The 21,180-nt window shown below is 35.3% G+C and overlaps 1 protein-coding gene across 2 annotated transcripts in view; it reads right to left on the reverse strand.

The window, feature by feature from the left end:
* Nucleotides 1-21,180, reverse strand: part of LOC148839531 (pleckstrin homology domain-containing family G member 1) — an 82,674-nt gene that overhangs the window by 21,362 nt on the left and 40,132 nt on the right. For both annotated transcript variants that reach the window (XM_088929353.1, XM_088929344.1), the window contains exons 3-4: nt 6,464-6,564; nt 1,328-1,397 (exon numbers count right to left, since the gene is read on the reverse strand). In XM_088929353.1, coding sequence (XP_088785479.1) covers nt 1,328-1,397; nt 6,464-6,564 — 171 coding nt within the window. The remainder of the gene's footprint in view (nt 1-1,327; nt 1,398-6,463; nt 6,565-21,180) is intronic.

The following is a 21,180-nucleotide window of genomic DNA, read 5'->3' on the forward strand; positions in this document are numbered from 1 at the left end:
GTATCTTTTTTCATATTCTGTCTCCTTTTTTGTATTTCTGGTGTTTAAAAACTTTTTAAAAAAGCCCACCGTCCACTATTCCATCCGGGTACTATGGAAACCTCACTGGCAGAAATGGGATTCCATAAAAAAATAGTGTAATTAATTTGATTTTTATCAGGACACTTGACAAGACAAGTCTTCAGGCCTATAGGTCCTATGATCCTGTACGATTTATGAATATAGTGTAACAGAACAGCCGACATACAGGTTGTACGATCTGGTTGCAGTGCGGTGCTGTTACCGCACTCCCCTGCGCATAACAGGGATGTTGGCTGGTGGAGCTAAAGAAGGTCTTCTTTAGCTCAGCTGGCAAGACCTGGGTTTGAGCCAATGCAGTGAGGCATGAACTAGGGTGGGAGCGGCGAGGGCACAAGCCCTAGAACCCGAATCCGTTACAATAACAAGAGGACAGACAATGAAATGTGAGATATGAGGTCGCAATTCTGAGATATGAGGTCGCAATTCTGAGATACCACAGCGCATTTTATTTTACACTCTGGCGGAAACGGGCTTCCGTATTAATGGGATAAAAGGCCTGTTTTCATGTGCAAGTTTTCTTATTTTCAAATGTTAAAAATGGAAGTTTTTAACCCAAGAGACACACAGTTTGCCCTTAAGGTACTGTAGTTTGATTCTGAATGAGGAATTGAGAAGAACAAGATAATCAGTGGGAACCTTCTAACCTTTCAACCATAGCTGTTTGGCATTTACTTTATAAGTGATCTTTGCTGGTTTTGAAAAAATGTTCTCAAGACACTGGTAACATCAAGGAAAGTTCTGCTGTTCAATGCACCAGTTCAGGCCAAATAACGTACTGGGGTCATGAGATGTGTTTTAAATTACTTCACTCTGTTATTTGAAATACTGATTTCCAAACACAATTCTACCAAAAAGTAATCTACATTATTAATCTAGGGATTCTCAGACACACCTGCTATAAACTGTATTTTAAGAATTCCACGAATGCTGACCTGTAACTTTTTAAAAACAGCTGTTTAATGCACAGAAGCCTATGGTCTAAGCATACAATAAAACAACGATTAAATATGATGCAGTGTTCTTCAAGGCCTGTATAACTGCATCCAAAAATACCCTTGCTCAAATAGTAATTAGTTTGTGGACCTCTGCAGCAGGAGCTAAGATGTGTATTTATTATTCTGTAAGGATTCTTTGTTTAGAAACCAGCTGTTAAATTCAGGGAAGGCAAGTCAAACAAGCTCTGGCAGGCAAGAGACAGGTTAATGAGAAACTTGTAGAGGAGAACCACGTGGTCCATAACCCTTACCTTTGCAACAAAGCACTCTGCTATCGCCACAGGGTCGGCATTGCAGTTCTCCAAGTCTTGAAGCAGGTCACTGCAATTCAGATTGAAGCAGAGTAGGTTCACAACAAGAACAAGATTTTGGGGGGTGAATGCATTCTTCAATAAAGGCAACCTGGTAGTCACAGAAACTCCAACTGCACTATATTTCTTTTCAATTGTCCCATAAAACACATTATCTACATAATGTATTTCCTGGCTGCTATCAGGTGTCTGTTTCAATCCCACCTGAACTGTACATGTGAAGTGAGCAAGACAAATGTTTTTGGAACAACATATCATGTACTGTACATGTCTCCTGATCCCAGAGTTAATCCTGTGGTAAAGAATGTCGGCAACTATTCTGCTTTACAGTGGGAAGAATTGCTTAAAATCTGAGCAATGTGACAATGGTGGTTGTGACACCACTTGCCATTCCCATTTAATCATTCAGTGACTGTCTGTAATTTGAATTTTGGAAATTGAAAAAAAAAACCCAATAAATCAGGATTTAAAAAAAACATTTGTTCAGACAAAAATATATAGACTGAAAAAATGAGAATTTAACTTTTGTAATAACAGCTGTTGTACACTGTATCTGACATAGACTAAGAAATAAATGGAAGAAATAAAGAAATAAAATAAGAAATAAAAATAAATAAACAATACCAGTATTAATCAGGGGTACTATTGTTTCTTTGAGCTTAGACAACATGCAGTAAAAAAGGAAAAAGGTTTCCATAAAACTATATCTTCACCATGTAGGAAATTCAGACCTTTCCAAAAAGAATCAAACAATTCATGCAAAATCTCTGTACTTTAAGAATGGTAAAGAATTGTCACTGAAGATCTTTATGGGTCAGAACTGTTAAATTGTGCAGCAGTATCAGAAAGGCAGCATATTTAGAAACATTCAGACTGGTAGACAGCTAGTCCAAGAAAGAGAAGAGTGTAGCTGTGAAGCTGTAGTTTGATTCCAAACACTACTTTTCTGCAAAGTGGGTGAAATTAAGATGCTGCCTAAAATGAGTTTTTTTTACCCATTTAGATTTTTAACAATGTGTATCATAGTTTTTTTTTAATAATCCAATCTTACCCTACATCATTATTTTCTTTTTATAAAGAAACAGCTGAAAATATGGGATGTTTAATAAGGATACTTATCTGAATGTTTTTCTTTGTATACGTTTTGTGACAAAATTCATTGATATCCATTTCTATTTTTGTGTATTGCACTGTAAACTAAAGTAATCACAATGCAAAGCAGTAAAATTCTGCCATTTGTATTTTAATTTTAGTGTCCTTGCTTTACCCTTGCTCCTGGTGAATTCTTGTCCAGGATTATTTAACATCCTGAAAGCACATGGTTTCTCTATTACTCAACTTTTAGTCCAGATCAACCTTCTAGGGTGGGCAAAAAAATCACATCCTTTAGGGAAGTTCCCAGCATTTAAATAAAGTCATGTCGACACCCTTACAACACAAAAAGACCTCCAGGATGTAAGAAAGGTTACAACTTCCACAAAAATGTGTATGGCTCCTTTCCAACACACACACAGATATTGCAGAGAGGATAAGGATCACATTTAGTGGATCTTCAAAAATATGTTCTGTCTTGATTATAATGACAGGAGGTCCAAAGGTCAAGAAGATAACATGATGAACATGTCTTGCCCCATGCTGTGGAACACAAAATATATTAGGGAGGGCACGTCACAGTTTGGACAAGGGAATGTCTTGGATGAGGTCTGACACCACCTTTATTGCTGCTAGGTACTACCTGTCCAATACAGAGAACTTATTCTAATGCAGCTGGCCTAAATTTAATTTCATTGATTACAAGCTACAAAACATAAGCAGGAACCCTTCTGTGCACGAAACAGTAAAGTGTGTACAATAGTGTGTGCCTGATTAGAGAGATTAGCAACCCTGCTTCATAGGGTCACATAGCAAGCGATTAAACAAAAGGTGCACGTGACATTTGAATGGATTTGTTCAAGTGGAGAACTTCCCCGTTTCATTAATTTGTGTAATATCTTAATTATCCAGTTTATAAACTGCAAATTAACTTACACAGCCACCCTATAAGGCAAAACACATTACATTTTTCTGTTGTAAATCTCATCCCTTGCAAGAGTTAAGTGTATTTCTGAAAGTTGCTCCTCCGTGGCAATCAAACCTGAATCAGATCTAACGAGAGCTGGTAACATCGTCTTCTGCTCACGAGGAACTTCAAACAACTAGATAAAACCAATGTGTTCTAAGTAATTAGCATTTAGTAAGTCTTAAACCACACCAAAGTATTTTAATACAGTACAGTATGTGCAGGCAGAGTATAAGAAATTACTGCAAAAATGAGCTAGCTGAGGCCAGATTATTTGCACCGTCGAGATGTCAGTCTATCATATTAAGATCCATTCGTTTTTTCTATCAATTTCAAATTATGTAGACTGCAAATATAGGTGAACATATTTTATTAAAAAATATTTAAAGAAACTGCATAAAAAGCTTAGGCCAACAAATAACTGAATGGGATTAAAGCCAATATGAGCATCTTACTGAACAGTAATAATAATTGATCTGGTCATCCAAATAATAATAATTACTGATCACATCCTAAAAACCTAAATCTGAAAACTGCTTCTTTACCATATGATTAGCTACATTATTATATACATTATATACAATAATTATTCATTTAATTTATACCGCATATAGGGAATCTTTCAAATAGATGGTCTAAAGACAGTAAGAAAAATTGGGTCTCAGGTTTTAAACATTTACAAAAATGCACACATCTAATACAAATCTTACAGCAGAACCAACTGTATTACTAGACTGTATTTCTATATTACCAGAAATACTGGGTGAATAATGCACAGCTAGAATGGACAATCCATGGACAGGTTTTGGTAGTCCAGGAGCCACATAACCATTTAGTACTCAAATCCTTTCACATAGAGTTATGTCTAAACGGTCTAAAACACTATGACTAATTTTCAGAAAATTCAGTTTCGTTTCCCAAAATACCTCATTAAAGTGTTCAACTGTACTGCTTACAAATTTAATTTAAAAAAAAGTTATCATTTTTAAACTTTGATTCTTTATGGGGAAATTGTGGAAATTCTTCCAGCGGACACAGTTTTCTGCAGACCTTTTTAGTTATTTTAATAACAAACATTAGTGCTATACTACAGCATGTTGCTAGATCACCAATCCCCTGCTTTAACAATCAGCTTTCAACTGAGAATTGGTAGACACTAGGTACATACAACTAAGTGAATCAATCTAAATAAATTCATCCCTTCAAACTAAAAAGTGAAAGATAAGTGAAGACATTTAGGTACTGAAAAGGATAATTTTATATTTTACACAAGTACTACATTTAAAACTGAGAACAGACGCAAAGGATTGCTGGAATCTGGAACAAGCTTTCCATTCATGTTGTCAAAGCCAACAGTATCAGTTTTTTCAGCAAACAGCTGGATAAGATCCTTTTAACAATCAGCTACTTAGGTCCAAATGAGCAATATAGACTGCATTGCCTTCTCTTGTTTGTTTTTTGCTGATCTTGTGTCAGCTTGTAGACTACAGTGTATTTGAAATTATTTATGTGGCACATGTGGTCTTACAGTTGGCAATTTCGAGCACACCTGCATCACATTAGACCAAAGACAAGCTCTAGGTCCGGAGAACTGGCCATTTACTGGATAACAGCATTTCCATTTTTGTTTGCTGTCCTACCATATAATTCAGTGGAGTCAGGATTTTCAGAGGAATTTTTGAGGATCTGCCTCCAGATGGCAACCTGATAGTTTGACACGCAGTGACACCCAAATTTATGTTTGCATGAAACCCGATGTCAATCAGCACTATCCGCCCTAAAACAGCTTAGAGGATATTAAAAATTGTTGCAACCAAACTTTGTACACTTGAACTGACAAGACCAGACAAATTATCTTGACTGGTTCTTCTTACAAACTCTGTAAATGTATCAGCCTTACTGTGGCTATTAATGACCCAAGAATCCTGTGGTCATATCTGACCTAAGCCTTGAATCTGAAGCTTATGTTCATAGTGACATGAAAGTATCATTTTTTAATCTTCATAACATTTTGCACATCCATACACATCTATTCCAGTTTGATGCAGAAAAGATAATACACGCTTCTGCCTTTGCAGGCTTGATTATTGTAATGCAGTGGTGTATCCAAACATGTTATTAACAAGCAGCAGCATGTTCAGCAGTCGGCTGCTCAGATCATAACCAAAACTAAAACACATGAGTGTAGAGTACCTATTTTAGTGTCCTTGCATTGGCTCCCTGTGGATTTCAAAATAACATTAAAAAAACCTCTGCTCACCTTCAAGGGTTTAAACGTTTTGGTTCCTGATTATATCAGCAAACTGTTAATTCCATACACAATAAAACATTATTTATGCTCTTCAGATTCCAGCTTTTCTTTCTTTCAGTTCTGTTTAAATTACTATTTTAATTTGTATATCCCTGTCTCCTCTGTTTTCCTGTACAGTGCATTAAATATTATGAGGAGTACCTACTCCTATGTGCCCATCATATTATTGCATATGCTTTAAACACCTGCTTCACTAAAAACCACTGCAGCTTTAAATACCTATATTTGGAAGACATTTCTCAGATTTTGAGCTCTGACACAAATTTCAGGTGTTTTTGACAACACAGACAGGTTGAGGAGGTATTTAAAAATGGTCAAATACAAGTTAATGCAGTGATTTAAAGTTTTTGAAGGAATAGCAACAATATTCTAGTGCCACCTCATGTAGATTAGGGTTTTCTATACTGTTCCCACAGAAAGAACAGAAATGATGATGAGTGAATGATACAGAATACCATTTAAAAACTAAACCTTGCAAAAAGATGGATGGGGAAATTTGGGTATGGAACAGGAGACTGATACATAAAGTTTTACAGTCGTTAATTTAGTCTGATACAAAAAGTTTTATAAACAGATTTACAACGGAAAATAGGAGGCATTTACAATATTCTCTTAATAAGTATGGGAATATAAAACAAATGGTTCAGCTGTTTTGTGGATCCATGAGTTTCACTCAGTCACACCGCAGAAGACCTGTGTTCCTTACCTGTTGAAGTGGTAAATGTCTTGGATATTGCCAAAGAGAGATGCTCTTTCCTCTGTGCCCAGCAACAGTCGGGACTGACTGGAAATGCACTCAAGGTAATCCTGAGGACAAAAAGAATAGTTAGAATGTAATATTTTATGTCTGTCTACATCGAATTGCATTTGAGAACAACAGGCACTTCTTTACACAAAGGATTGTGGAAAATGGAGCAAGTTACTCAAACATGTTGCTGAACTCCCACCATTGTTTCCTTCAAGAAATGGCTGGCTGAGAGTCTAGGATCCATTAACTCAACCCTGAACATATTCAATACAAATATAAAACATAAATACCAATATTTAAACATCAGAACCAGACAACAATAAAACATTACAGGTTCCCGATCCAAAAACACATGTGGAAAAATATACAGATATAGCTTCTAGAATGTGGAAATGAAAAAGATTTCATTGCCAGTCTTTAAACCCTAAGTCTTCTTTGACTTTTTGTTAGATACAAGATAAAGCAATGCTTTAGAATGGGACTGGTGTCGACATGTTCAGTTTGCAGCAAACATCCCCAATAAACATGAACACTTTTCAGTTTCATACCAGATAAACTTAACGAAGTACATATAGAAAGAACTACTGAAATGGAGGCTAACATTATCTGCGTAACCTACTTATTAGAGTTCTTTGAGCAAGCAGCAACAGTATTGTATACGCAGAGCATATGATGTGGTGTATTTAGACCAGGTTGTTAGACCAGAAAACAAAGTACAGATCAAGAGTGAATGCTCAAACTGTGATGTAATATCATAGGGATCTGTACATCTGTTCATATTTATATATAATACCAAGACTGCAGGATTAGCAAATGCTATAGAAGAAGCAAATTCAATACCAGATGCTGTAGACAAAATTCAAGACTGGACACCTGGAAGATGACCTTTATTGTAGACAAGTGCAGGCTTCTGCATGCAGGTAGTAAAGCAAACTATAAATACAAATTGGGAAAGCATGAGCTAGTAGAGGCTACTTATGAAAAAGACCTGAGGGGTTATGTCAAAACATTTACTGTACATCTTCTAGATAATGTGAAGAAGCAATAAATAATGAGAATACATTTGAATATGTGGCAATAAAAATATTTTTTTTAAATTTAAGGTAATTGAATTGAAATGGATTTTGAAATACTTTTATTTTATTGTACAGTTCACCATGAATGTGCAAGACATTCCAGCTTGGCATACTCCTTCCTCACCTAAACAGGACAGGACCTAAATGTCAGAAAACCAACACTTAATTTTGTCCTATTCAAATGGACAGTGCTTTCACTACTCTTTCTGAATACTTTGCGATATATGAGTTTAGGTTTCTTTTTATATACAAGTCTACGCTTGGATGGGTTAGATAAAACACTGCAATAATAATATTTTAAAAGAAGTTAGAACAGACAGAACCTTTTTACGCCTTGATGTTAGGTGAATGAATTATAACAAGAAGACCACATTTGTGTTTTTCTTACAATTGTGTAACACCATGTGCTACAGTGACTCTGGGTTTCAAAGTCAAAAAATGAAAGATGAGCCAGCAGCGAGGAGAAAAATGTACTGTAAGAGTAGCTTTTCCTAAAGGATGCCATCTGGAGCTGAAATGTAAACAAACAAACCATTAAAGCCTGAAAGTTGTGTGTGGGCTTGGCAAGTTTCAGAAGGAGGAGCATTTCTGGGTCCCAGCAAAAATAGCTTTTTTGCTGCAAGAAAAAATGTTCAAGTTGAATTCACAGGGCTGCTTTAATAACAAAATAACAGTAGTAATGCATGGATTGGTGTGAAAAATATTTGACCGCTGCTTGCCTACATTTCTCCATTCTAAAGACTATACATGTGGCCGGTATGAATATTTTTTTAAATACTCTGCGAAGGTTAAATATGATTTTTTTTCTATACATCATGTCCCTTGAATTCTTTATTTGCTGTTATTCTACCCGGCAATGTCATCTTTTAGCTCTGATTTGGGGATGAGAACCTATTCTCATTGGGAATGAAGTACACAGCAGAAAATAAAAATAAAAAGTCCAACGTCCTCTTCTTTGGTGTTTCTCTTTTTAGAGGTTAGATTGGCTTGGGAAAAAACATAGCTATGATGTGATTTAGTGAGATTATTTTTTTCAAACATTAAATTTGTAAATGAATGTGCATTTTTTTCCCCTTTTTTGAACTCTTTACCATCTGTCTCAAATTTAGATCCTCCTTTCCCAAGACTGCATCAAAAACATTATGAAACAGACCCAAAGAAATCCTTTCATACTTTACTCAAAAGGTTAACTACGTGATTTTATAAAAGTAACAGTAGTGAATGTCAATCAACCAAGCCAGGAGGACGGATCATGGAAGCAATTATTATTTTTCTTATTCTTATTTTGCAGATATATAACAAGTCAAGTAAAACCAACACTTTAAAATAACACAGAGATCTGTGGCTCAAGATCTTCTCTAACCAAGTCAATCACAATCAAGCAGTTTACAGAACTTTCATAGTCTACATGTGATTCAGAAGACAGACACTACTGATAGTAAATAAGAAGACACTACGTAGGTAACATCCAAAGGCATGTCTATGTCATCTACACCCACAATTGATGCAAACATGAAACTATGCTACAATACTGCCTTTAAAGCTAAAATACCTGCTTTCAGGGTCACTCATATAAAAATGAGGGAGATGGCTAATCAGTAGATGAATATGTTTGGAAGAATTAAGAGGGGCAATCGTTCACAGAGTAACATTTGCTTTAGAAAAATATTTTGCTTTGGGCTACATGGCAATTATTACCCAACCAAAACACAAACAGTTTCACAAAAGTGCAGGGAGGGCTGCCTCTTAAAACAAGAATGATGTACATTCGAGAGAAGAACCCAATGGCTAAATGCACATAGTAGATGTAACTCTTGAATGAGCGGTTGCCGTTTTGAATTCTGAAAACAGTTAAGCTTTCCACATGATTAAAAATATCTCAAGATGAATAAAACAATTTTTCAACAGCTCATATAGTAGACATTTTAACAACTCACAGCTATTCAGCAAATACAATTTTCAAAAAGCAACATAATGAACAGCTTTGTGTCTAAACAGAGAAACTTTCTTTACCGGCAGATGTTGGGAGGAAGTGACCAGTCTGCAAAGATGTTGACAAGACAAATTAATGGTTTCAGGCAGATAACATCAGTATCTTGGGTGCTCATGGTAGGAAAGTAACACAACTGAGCTTTTCTGAGGAATTTAAGAAGTGACATGCCAACAAACCAAGCTACAATAAAAAGACAGGCTACAATGGTCGAGTCTGGTCAGAGAGGCTTATTGATGCATCACAATGACCTGTGAACAAATCTGCTAAATAAACTGTTGTGTGGGAATACGTGCCTGGGCTTGGATGCACTGCTGTTTTTATACAAGTCACAGAAAAAAAACACAGAGAAAGACGGAACAACTCACCTCTGAAACCATACTATATTATTTAAATTCACATTTAAAATTGGGGAAAAAAACTGAATCTAGAAATGTGGGAACAAAATCATTTTTTAAAATAAAAAGTGCAATGTTAAGCATTAACAAGAGAAGTGACCTGTTCACCCTCTTCACATTTAACTGTTTGTAGTTGTAGCAGAAAGCCCTGTACAAAGTGGTGCTCTCTAGGCTGCTATTGTAAAGACTGTTCTCTCAATAGACTTATAAAGTTAAATAAAGTATTAAAAATATTTTGTGCCACTGCCCGGTAATATGTGGATCTTTGAAGAGGCAAAGATAAAACCTACTGTAGTTGACTTCCTTTTGCGATGCGTTGGCTCAAAACATTTCAAAATCAAGCTCTGCTTTAGAATGCTTTGTACTTTTCACTTGCATTAACCTGCTTCCTAATTCATTCATTTTAACCCAGTAAAATATTGAGAGGAAACAATGTCCTGTTATATAGAAAGGACCTTCAGTTCACACAAAAAACTGTCCAGCTGAGAACCAGTATTACAGGTCTTATAGCATCAGGTTTTTGAAGACTTTTTAAAGTGAAAACCATATACGATATTTTTTCCAAGCAGCAAGTCTGTCTTACAACATGGCATATACTTTTGACCAAAGAAAAAAACAAAAACTACAATATTAAAAACTGAGAGACTACTGCCCTTTTTCTATACTGTGGTTTTGTTGAGATGAGCATTATTTTTACAGTTGACCGATATAAGTGAATAATATTTCAGTGGAGGATTGGAGAGCTCAGCGAAGTAAACCTCTATACACATGGTTTCCATTATAGGAACTTTAAATGTGCAATTTGTAATTTCATCCATCCATCCATTTTCTAACCACTTCATCCAACTCAGGGTCACGGGGGAGCCAGAGCCTATCCCCAGGCGCAAGGCAGGGTACACCATGACTGGATGCCAGTCTTTTGCAGGGCACACACAGACACAAACACAAACACTCATACCAGGGTGAATTTTTGAAGAAGACAACTAACCTAACAGTATGTCTTTAGACTGTGAGAGGACACCGGAACACCTGTAGAAAATTTACACAAACCCAGACAGAACATACAAACTCCACACAGATAAGCACCCTGGGCCCACAACTGAACCCAAGGCATCAGCGCTGCAAGGCAGCAATGCTAACCACTGCACCACCCTCCCTCCCTACAATTTGTAATTTCCTAAACCATCATTTACATTCATGAATTAAAATAGCACATTTCATTTTTTAATGGGTAAATGAAGGGCTTTAAAAATGACACTAGAAAATCTATAAAAATCTAAATTAAAATGTAACACTTTGTGGGTTGAGCTTAGGCCCATAACATTTTAAAATGTGGCTAAGAGCATTTTGAAGAGTGAAGGGTATTTAGGTCCTTACTAATCTAATGGTTAAGATTTTTGTGTGTTTCTTAAAATAAGGGAGAACATAAACACTGACTTCAAATAGTACCAAAATCACTTGTTGACTTTCTACTGTACTTGAGTTGGAACTTCATCAAAGCATGACAGGAGACTCAATCACTATATGAAGCTGAAATCAAGAGGCTTTTTTGCCATTTTAATTAATAAACCAAATCAGGTCAACATTCTAAAGACATGTTTCAGAATGTTGCTGAAGTTACAATGTTTGAGCTGTCAAGTCTAAAAAAATATCTTTACTCGAAAGAAGTCTAAATGACCATTTTCAAATACAAATAATTCAAATGGAATCCGAAGACTGCAATGCATACAAGCAGATGCACTCAGAGTTTTGTGAGTTACTGCATGATAAAATCAAACAACACCCTACACTGAGCATTTCTGGGCTCTTCTATTATCACAACCTGCCAATAATGACAAATTGGGTGGTGTATTTATGATCAGAGCTACAGTCCCTCTTGGTGACGGAGGTCAGACACAAATCTCATTTAGAACTCAACCATTCAAAGATGAAAGAGTGCACACAACCCACTGAGTCATCCACCTTTCATTTGTTCTCAAGTTCAGCCTCAGAGCATGAGACAGTAAAGACATTCAAAACAATTTAGTGTGATAAAGGAAATTAAGATAATCCATAGCTATAACAATTCACTTTGTAGCTTCAAATAAAACTCTTGACTAAACATATTACATGCCGTTTCATTATGTGCTACTGATGTCTTTGTTTATTTTATTTTCATACAAAGGGCCGTGGTGTCTTACAAAAGCTGTGCCAGTTGGTATTCAATTTCAGAAACAACATCACAGAGCCATTGTTGGTTTGGGTCAAATGAACTCCTTTTGATATATGCATTGCTTTGAGATGCTTAAAAAAATAACGGTAGCCGGCCCATAATCATAAAATCTTCACTAGCATGGTAAGAACATTTTTGAAAAATAATAAAATAAAATAAAATATCTATATGAAACTTCATTGAGGGGTGTCACTGTGGATCAGTGGTTAGCATTACTGCCTTGCAGCACTGTGGCCCTGGGTTCAATTCCGGACCTGGGGTGCTGTTGGCATGGAGTTTGCATGTTCTCCCCTTGTTCACATGGGTTTCCTCTGGTGCTCCTGTTTCCTCTTACAGTCCAAAGGCATAGAGCTAGGTTACTTGGCTTCTAAGAAAATTGACCCTGGTGTGAGTGTACTGTATGCATGTCAGTCATTGCGTCTACTGTATATGCAGTCTATGCCCTTTTCTTTGGAGAGGGGTTCTTAGTTTTGTTTTCCTTTTCAAAATACATGTGATAAACCATGACAGGTTTGAATGCTTTATGGCTTCTTTCTTTCCTCTGTCTATACACTTATGCTTCACATCTTACCTTAATTTGATATTGTCGTACCGTACCATGGTTGCTTTATTAAAAAGGTCAAAAAGTTGTCCCTACACTTATTAAAGCTAAAAATAATAGTGCTAATTTTATATATATATATAGTTACAGACCTAGGTATTGTGTTTTCTGTATCTAATAATTATTTCTTAAACTATTACATTTACATTAATCGTGTTTATTTTAAAAGAATATCTACAGTATTTGAAATCTCCTCATCGCTCATTATTTCTAGTAAGATTAGGAAGAGTTAAACCACTCTATGACAGTGTAGGAATACTAATTTCTGCTACAGTGCAGAAGTCTGGATGTTGCATAAATACGTACTCACTTACCTATAACCAGTAATTTACGAATACAAAACAAAACTTCCACAGCTTAAGGCTTGTTGTGGTACAGAATTTGCATGGCAAAACTCCACTGATTCCTGTTCAATCCAATCTTAAAATGACAGTGAGTTATAACAAATGCGATCAAAGCATTTGTAAATGCTAATAAAAGTTTAACTGAATAATTTAATGATGTTCAAATATCTAAACATATTTAAAACACTGCAGTCATCTCTATTTACAAGACAAAATGTCAAATTGTCACTAGTGATAACATAGTTTTCCCCACTTATTAACCCATAAATGCTACATTTAAATATTCAACAAACATTGGTAAAGCTATCAAAAGGATCACTATTACATCAAATACTACATGTGCAGAAAAGACTTTAAATTTAAATCATTCACACATATAAATGTTCTGCTTGTGTACAGGCTATTTGATTAAAATATAAGGTAAGCCATGTAAAACTAACGAGAAAACCAGCATGTTTCTGGTCAAACAAAACAGACATGCTTTGGCATTTTAGACACTTTAAAAGTTCTTTCTGCTCACATTCTGGATACTATAAAGTATTAATACAGTATTGGAAGTTATTCCTCCGAAAAGGACATATACTGTTGAGAAAAGAAAAATTAAAATGAAACAGAGAATAGAAATAGATAATTCTACTTACAGGAAGTCTATTGGCTTACAAAGACTTGCATGTATCTACAAGTTTCATACAAATTACTTAATTTTTGTGGTTAACTTAGCCAATAGCAATTCAGTTTTTCAATATAGGATACTTGATTATAAACTTCTTAGGAAAGATTACAATCTCCTGTGAATATCATTGATTAAATCTGCTGTATTAAATAAAAATGTTATAATATTTTATTATGACAGTGATTAAATCGTTAAATAACTCTTTAGTTTCCGATTAGTTGTACATCAGTAGTGGTTTCTTCTGAAATTTTTAGTGTTTATTTACTGTATATAAAAATATACTACCGATCTGAGAAAATATCACAAAGATCATTTCAGCATTGTTTCTCTCCTGAAGTATAGACAGGCATGTTAGTATTCATGTAACAAAATGCTGAGTGCAAAGGAATGTAACTTCCTATTTTTTAGTCATTTACTTAACCAGACAGGTCAACACAAATCAAATTCTCATTTACAACAATTACCTGGAGTGTGCCCATTTAAGCTGGGTATTATATCTGAAGCAATCGGAGTGAAACACATTGCTCATGGGTACAAAAGCAGTGTGCCAAGAGTACTTGAACAGCCCTCCAGTTTAGAGTCCAAATTAAAAGCGGCAGGCATTCAAAGTAATGCATGTAATTGGATTAAGATTTATTTAATGGACAGATAAGGGGTAAATACTAAAACTGTGGTGTTTCAAACTGTGGAGTACATAAGGGATGTGTATTAAGACTACAGCTTTCCCCCCTTTAAATCAGTGATCTAGATCCTGATGTCATCGCCAAAGTACTCGAGTAATTTGCATTTTGCAAAAGAAATTAAAAAAGACCATGACCAAAAATTAAGACTGGGTAAACACCCAGAAGATATACCTATAATGACAGGAAAAGTACAGGGTGTCACGTGCAAGTAACAAAAACAAACATAAATTGGAAAACCTGCAGCAATTACAGTAGGTGTTCACGTACACATCATTATAATCTTCTAGACACTGTGGGGAAGAAAAAAGAAAAGCAAACAGAATGTAGAGATCAATAGCTAAAAGCGTAGAATTTAAATCAAGTTACTGTATGTGTGCCAAAATTGTGCAATACTTCATTTAAAATATATAATAATTCTAGTCAATACAATGAAAAATATTGCTCCTCCAGACTCAGTGCAAAAAAATGAAACAATATACACAAGAGGGCTTAAGGGAATGTCCCACACCGAGTGGCAAGATGAATAAAGTGAAGCTTTTTAGTCCTTAACAGAGAAGAGTATGAGAAGACATGATGCAAGTATTCAAAGTCCTCAGAGGCATTAACAAAATCAACCCCATGGACCTCTTCAGAACCACAGTGACATCTGAACCAAAGAAAACAACTGGAAAAGAGAAAGATTTAAAAATGAGAGCAGCAGGCCTGTTGGAAGTCCAAAGCTTGTTGGAATATGGAACAAGTTAGCTAACCATTGTGCTGAAGCCAATACACTTCCTTCAAGAAACAGCAATAGATGAACTACTAAATATTACCTGACCTCAAAGGACGACATGCTCTCCTCTTGTTTGAAAAGGTTCTTATGTTACCAGGTCACAAGACATCCTTAAATGCATTTTATCACTTTTGTTTTTGAGAGCTGTGTCATTATTTACATTTGTACATTATTATGTACAATTGTACAATTCTTCCAAAACATTAAACTAAATGGAACAGATTTCTGTAGAGTTAAGTGGTGAACTGTAAGAAAATAATAATGTTATAGTTTAACATCTGTTTACAACTAAACCACACAAATTATCATCTTTTGGCCATTAAAATATATTAAAGTACTTGAGAAAAAGAGCACTGCTCCTGTCAAAAAGACAATTGTGTGAAACAATTCAGGTTAAATAAGCTCTCTGAGGAAATGAAAACCCAGCCTATGAAGCCAACAGGCAAAATAAACATGGAAGAATGAAATAAAATTAGGGTTTATTTGCTCTTCTTATCAGAAGGAGTAGTGCATTTTTAAAATTCAACTAAAGATCTGAGACAGCAAGTATCCACACCCACAAGTATGAAATGCCACTGTGCCTCCTGTCTAAACCAAACTCTTTTATTAGTCAGCGCAAACTACCGGATCACATTTCTTCCAAAGCTGGGGAAGAATTTCTCAAAACTGTCCGATTGTTTGTCTGACAAATCCCTTATATTCAGTATTAAACAGGGTTTCAGTGAGGTTAAGCTTCATGTCATCCCACATTTACTTATCCATTAATTTACATTTCTAAAACCTGGAAAGAAACCAGATGTGCACTCTCAACAGTCTCATTGAAGCTTCGCGTCTTAAAATAGACTGGGCCTAGAAATACTAGAAATGGGTAAAATGTTGCCAGAACACAAAGACCCAGAGATCATGAATGAGAATAACTGTGTCCTGATAGTCAGACTTCAGCAAAATTTCTTAATACATTCCTATTCCATTAAATCATTATCAACCCATGTTGTCCTTCAGTAACTCTTACATTGTCTTGCATGAAATACTGTACATAAAAATTCTCAATCTGGTAATATACAGTAATTCAGTATGGCATGTATTTACTGGTAACATCAATAAGAAAAAAAAAATACTACATTGCTTTTATTCCAAAAAGTCCCTCAAATCTTTGTGTACAGGAATGAACACATTTAGGTGACATGGTGCAGCCATTATTCACCAGCAGCCTCACAACACAGCAGTTGGGCTCCTCCATTATCTGCACACCCTTGTACAGGTTATGGTACTGCCTCATTTCGATCTAGTTTGTTTTTGTGTGCCAATTTTTTGCACGTTCAGTTCTAGCATTAATGTACTGTCTTACCTATAATTCCCCTAATATCTATAATTTACTTATTGTAAAAAACTGATTTGCTGGATAAAGGGTGAATTTAAAATCTGAAATTACAATAAATATTATTTATTATTATTATTGTACCAAGTAACACTGATATAGCCTAGCAAAACGAGAATGTTTTTAAAATGTATGATAAAATTCAACAGATAACTAAAAATGAATTTCTACAAATGTGTAGAAATGTGTTGCCTTATCCAAGGAAATATTAACACTCAAGATCTAATGGGAAGAAAAAAAACAAAGGATACAGAATCACCAAGGTAAAAATTTTAAGTAGCTTTAAGATTTTGTGAAGGAAAATTGGCCAAACTGAACTAGATAGGTTTTAAGGAACACATGCCTTTAAGTTTTAGGTCATTATACGTCAGGTTGTTCCAGTAATAGAGGTATTTAATAACTCTGTTAAAACCTACCTATTATTGAACTCATACTCATTTATCTGTACCCTAAAGTGCCATGAATGAATAACACTGAATTCTGAGCATTAGGAATGCAGTGTTGGAAAGATTTAGTTATACAATTAACAATTGTTAATATAAATGGTGACAACAACCACAATACAGTTTGATGAGCACTTCCCAACAAATGCAAAGTGCTGGATACTGGCATTCATAAAATACTATCAAAAAGAAAGTGGGGCAAAAGCACAATAAATTGACTAAGGGAAACCAATAGTAAAACTAAATTTTGCATAAAAATCTTAAATCAAAATAATGTCACAGACGATTCAGTGAATGTGGAGATTCAGAGTAAAATTCAAAGAGCTTTATTGGCATGACCAATGAATTAGTGTTGTCAAAGCAGTAACAATTAGCAGAACAGTCTCTTATGGATTTGAACACAGAGATCCATAGACATGGTGATGCATGTGAAGGTTCTGCTACTCAGTGTGTGGAGTCTGGTCTTCAACAGAATAAAAAAAGCCTGTACCAGCAGATCTCAGATTAGGACATTGACTATAATCAAGCATTATATTCTTATATAATGGGTGGAGCGGTGGCACTGTGGCTAAGGATCTGTGCCTGTTGCTGGAAGGTTGCCAGTTCAAATCCTGTGGCCGGCAGAGGAATCATACTCCGTTGGGCCCCTGAGCAAGGCCCTTAACCCCAACTGCTCCAGGGGTGTTGTATAAATGGCTGACCCTGCGCTCTGACCCCAAGCTTCTCTCTCCCCGTCTGTGTGCCTGTGTGTCTCATGGAGAGCAAGCAAAGAAATTCATAATGGAAGAAATTGTATATGGCCAATAAAGTGATCTTAGAAATATACAGGAGCTAGAGCTCTTATACATGAGAAGGAGAACTCAAAGAGACTGTGTAAAGTGGGCAAGGTAAGCAGTAACAAGTAGGTAAAATGTTTTATTTTAATGTCTACACACAATAAGCTCTAGTAAGGTCTTATAACATAGTCAACTCCTTCAATAATTATTGATTTATTCAGCTGATGCGTTTGTCCAAACATATGTATGTTTACCCCTTCATACAGCAGATTATTTTACTGACATAATCTGAATTAAATGCTTTGCTCAATGGGACAACAGCAGTGTCCTACCTGGGATTTAAACCCATTACTTCCCTGCTGAATTGAGATCACTAGACATACAGTATCTTGACTGAAATTGACTGCTTTCAATTGTTTAATGATGCACAGAAAAGATGGAAAAACAAATTAACATTCTTTTTATCTGATATTATTTTCTTTTGTTTAATATTAATCAGTTGTTCACTACAATATTAAATTAAACTGATGTTGTTTGGCAAAATGTAATGGTTAAAAAATCTTGCATTCTTTCCAGAAACTTCCAAATTATCTTGGATTGTATCCTGAAGTAGTGGTAAAGTTCTGACCCCATATCAAACTGCTTCAGTTTAACTGAGAACCATTTCTCATGTTTCAGTTAATTATTGATTAGAATGATGTTAACTAAACACATGGAATTGTGGCAGTAGAGATATTCTTGTCGTTCAAAGAATATACAATACCAAAATGAAGAAACCTGATCATACTGAAAAAACAGGAATCAGTGTACAAACAGAGGTTAAAAAGATTATTTTAAAAACCAGCACTTCATTGGTTACTTATAGAAAGTCCAAAACTAATTCTTCAAAACAGCTGAAATACATAATTTTCCCACATTACGTTCATATCCTTGATATGATGACATTTGAATGAAACACTGTGTATATGTCCACAAGCAGGAAGCAAAAACAAACTACAAAGTGGTAAATGCTGAGCGTGAGAAGACTACTTATGAAACAAGATTTAGGTGTTTGTCTTGTAGACAATACAGGGCAGCAAGAAAAAAAGCAAATAAATGTTAGCATACAGTATGTTAGCAAATCAAGGGATTTCTGAAAATTATACAATGTTGTTTTAAAATTGTACAATGCACTGCTAAGACCTTATTGTATTTTTCTTTGGTCACCACATTATAAAAAATATATGCCTGCTCTGGTATCTGTCCAGAGAAGAGCAACCAGATACCTTCCATGGTGTAAGGGATTGTCCTCCACTGGCAGACTGAATGAACTCAACCTTTTCAGTCTTGAATACAGAAGATTTCAAGTGGACCCGATACAAGAATTTAAATTCTCAAAACTACTGACAAAGTCAACATATCTGATATCTTTTGAATAAATAGTATTTTCCACTAGTTGTGGTTCACATTTACGAGTGGAAGTTCATTTAAATGGGAGAACAGGAGGCACTTCTTTTCTCAATGGGTTGGAGTCTGGAACAAACTACACAGACATATTGTTTAATCTAATATCCTGGCATTTTCCCAGGAATTTAATATCCAGGAAAATGTCCCCTCTTATCCATACATTTTCTGAAATATATAAATATTGGATTAACCTATAGAATGTCAGTTGCTTATTTTTTTTTACTTGATTTGTTGTAACTCCCCATGACATGGCTTATTCAGGGCAAGAGATAATCCTGGGAGGCTCCTTTAAGATTCTTCTCATGTTGGTGTCATAGAAGGGAAAGGGATTGGTTTTGTATACCATTGTAGACGAGGGCTGGATTCATTTTTTGCTCTTCAAATTTTAAATATTTTAGATATTACAATAAGAGTGAAAACACTGCAGGAGGCATTTGTTTCACTTCCATGGAAAATCTAAGATACCACACTTTTGAAACCGAATCAGTTTGTGCTAGACAACAGATATAATGGCACAGTGCCACTGCTCTACTGTTTGGAGAGATTCCCAAACTTGTTGAAACTCCCAAAACAATCTTGGACTAGTCTGCTTTAAGAAGTTGCTTATTATTTGTGATTTTCTACTCAACAATTATACGTAGTATATTTGAAGAAATGCTGGAAATTAATTTAATACAAATTAACAAAATACTAACTCCTGAAGCTGTCTATATTGACATTATCCATGTCTGATGTTGTGTCTCAAGCTACCTTTCCTGTACAACAGGAAAATATCTACATACATCAGCCATGCTTCATAACAAGGCACAGGCCAGGTCTGCTACTACTTCATACTAGTTCCGTTAATTTGGTCGCACAGTATTTCATGCCTATAAAGCTCTTTGAGTTTGAATAGTTTTTGACAAAAGCAATATTGACTACATCACATTTTTCTTCAGTGGAAAGTTGCTTAGTTATTACAAATTGCTTACAGGTATTCAAAAATATTACTTAGTTATATTATTATATTAAAAAATATTATTCAAAAACACCACTCTTCCATTGTAAAGACCTTCATGCCACACTGTGGGTCTCTCTAGCTTTTCTATCTGGATGAAAGAATTTACTTCCCAAATTAGTTAAGAGAAATTACCACAGTTTTTCAAAAGCATAGAAGAATAATACAAACTATAAAACACAAAGCACTGCAATGTTTCTGTTAATTGTTAAAAGAGGAATTTTAGCAGCACCATCTCTATTTATTGGTTGTAAGTTCAATGCACTTTTAAGTGTCTGCTCCTCAATGTCTAAGCAAAGAATCTAATCTAACTAATTTAAATTAAGTGGAATTTACAGACCACCAGCATATTTCTAGCTGTATTTTTTTTTACCACAAAACCTTGAGCACTCAGACTTAAGACCATGGACCTCTTCTCAGACTCCTTTTTATTACAGTGCTAAGGTTGTTAAATTTAACGTGCCTTGAAATTTAAACTAGCCTAAAATCTATAACAATGGTTTTAGCAGTCATAGGCTTTGTTTTGGAGTGAGGTAAGCAATTCCAGTGCAGTTCATTTGCAATGTGATCCATATCATTATTTCAGAATCAAATACCTTATCTCCTATATTTTTAATTTATTTGAGCGTATGGAGGATATTGATGTCATTTTCCCTTTTTACTGAATTGGTCTAATTTTATTCCCTTTCACCATTTTGTTTACTTTCTTTTCTTCAGAATAGATGGCTGATTTATCAGCATCTGTGGCACGGCTTGAAAGGAAACCAAACGTTTCCCAGGAACCTCCTCTCAATAGGCCTGGGTTTCCCCCAGAAAAGGCCTAGGCTTCCTGTTCACTGTGGTCTGTCTAAAGAAATTATCTGAACTGTGGAAGCAGAACTGTCAA

The sequence above is a fragment of the Atractosteus spatula genome, chromosome 2, assembly GCF_055471065.1.
Source record: "Atractosteus spatula isolate fAtrSpa1 chromosome 2, fAtrSpa1.hap1, whole genome shotgun sequence".
NCBI lineage: Eukaryota > Metazoa > Chordata > Actinopteri > Semionotiformes > Lepisosteidae > Atractosteus > Atractosteus spatula.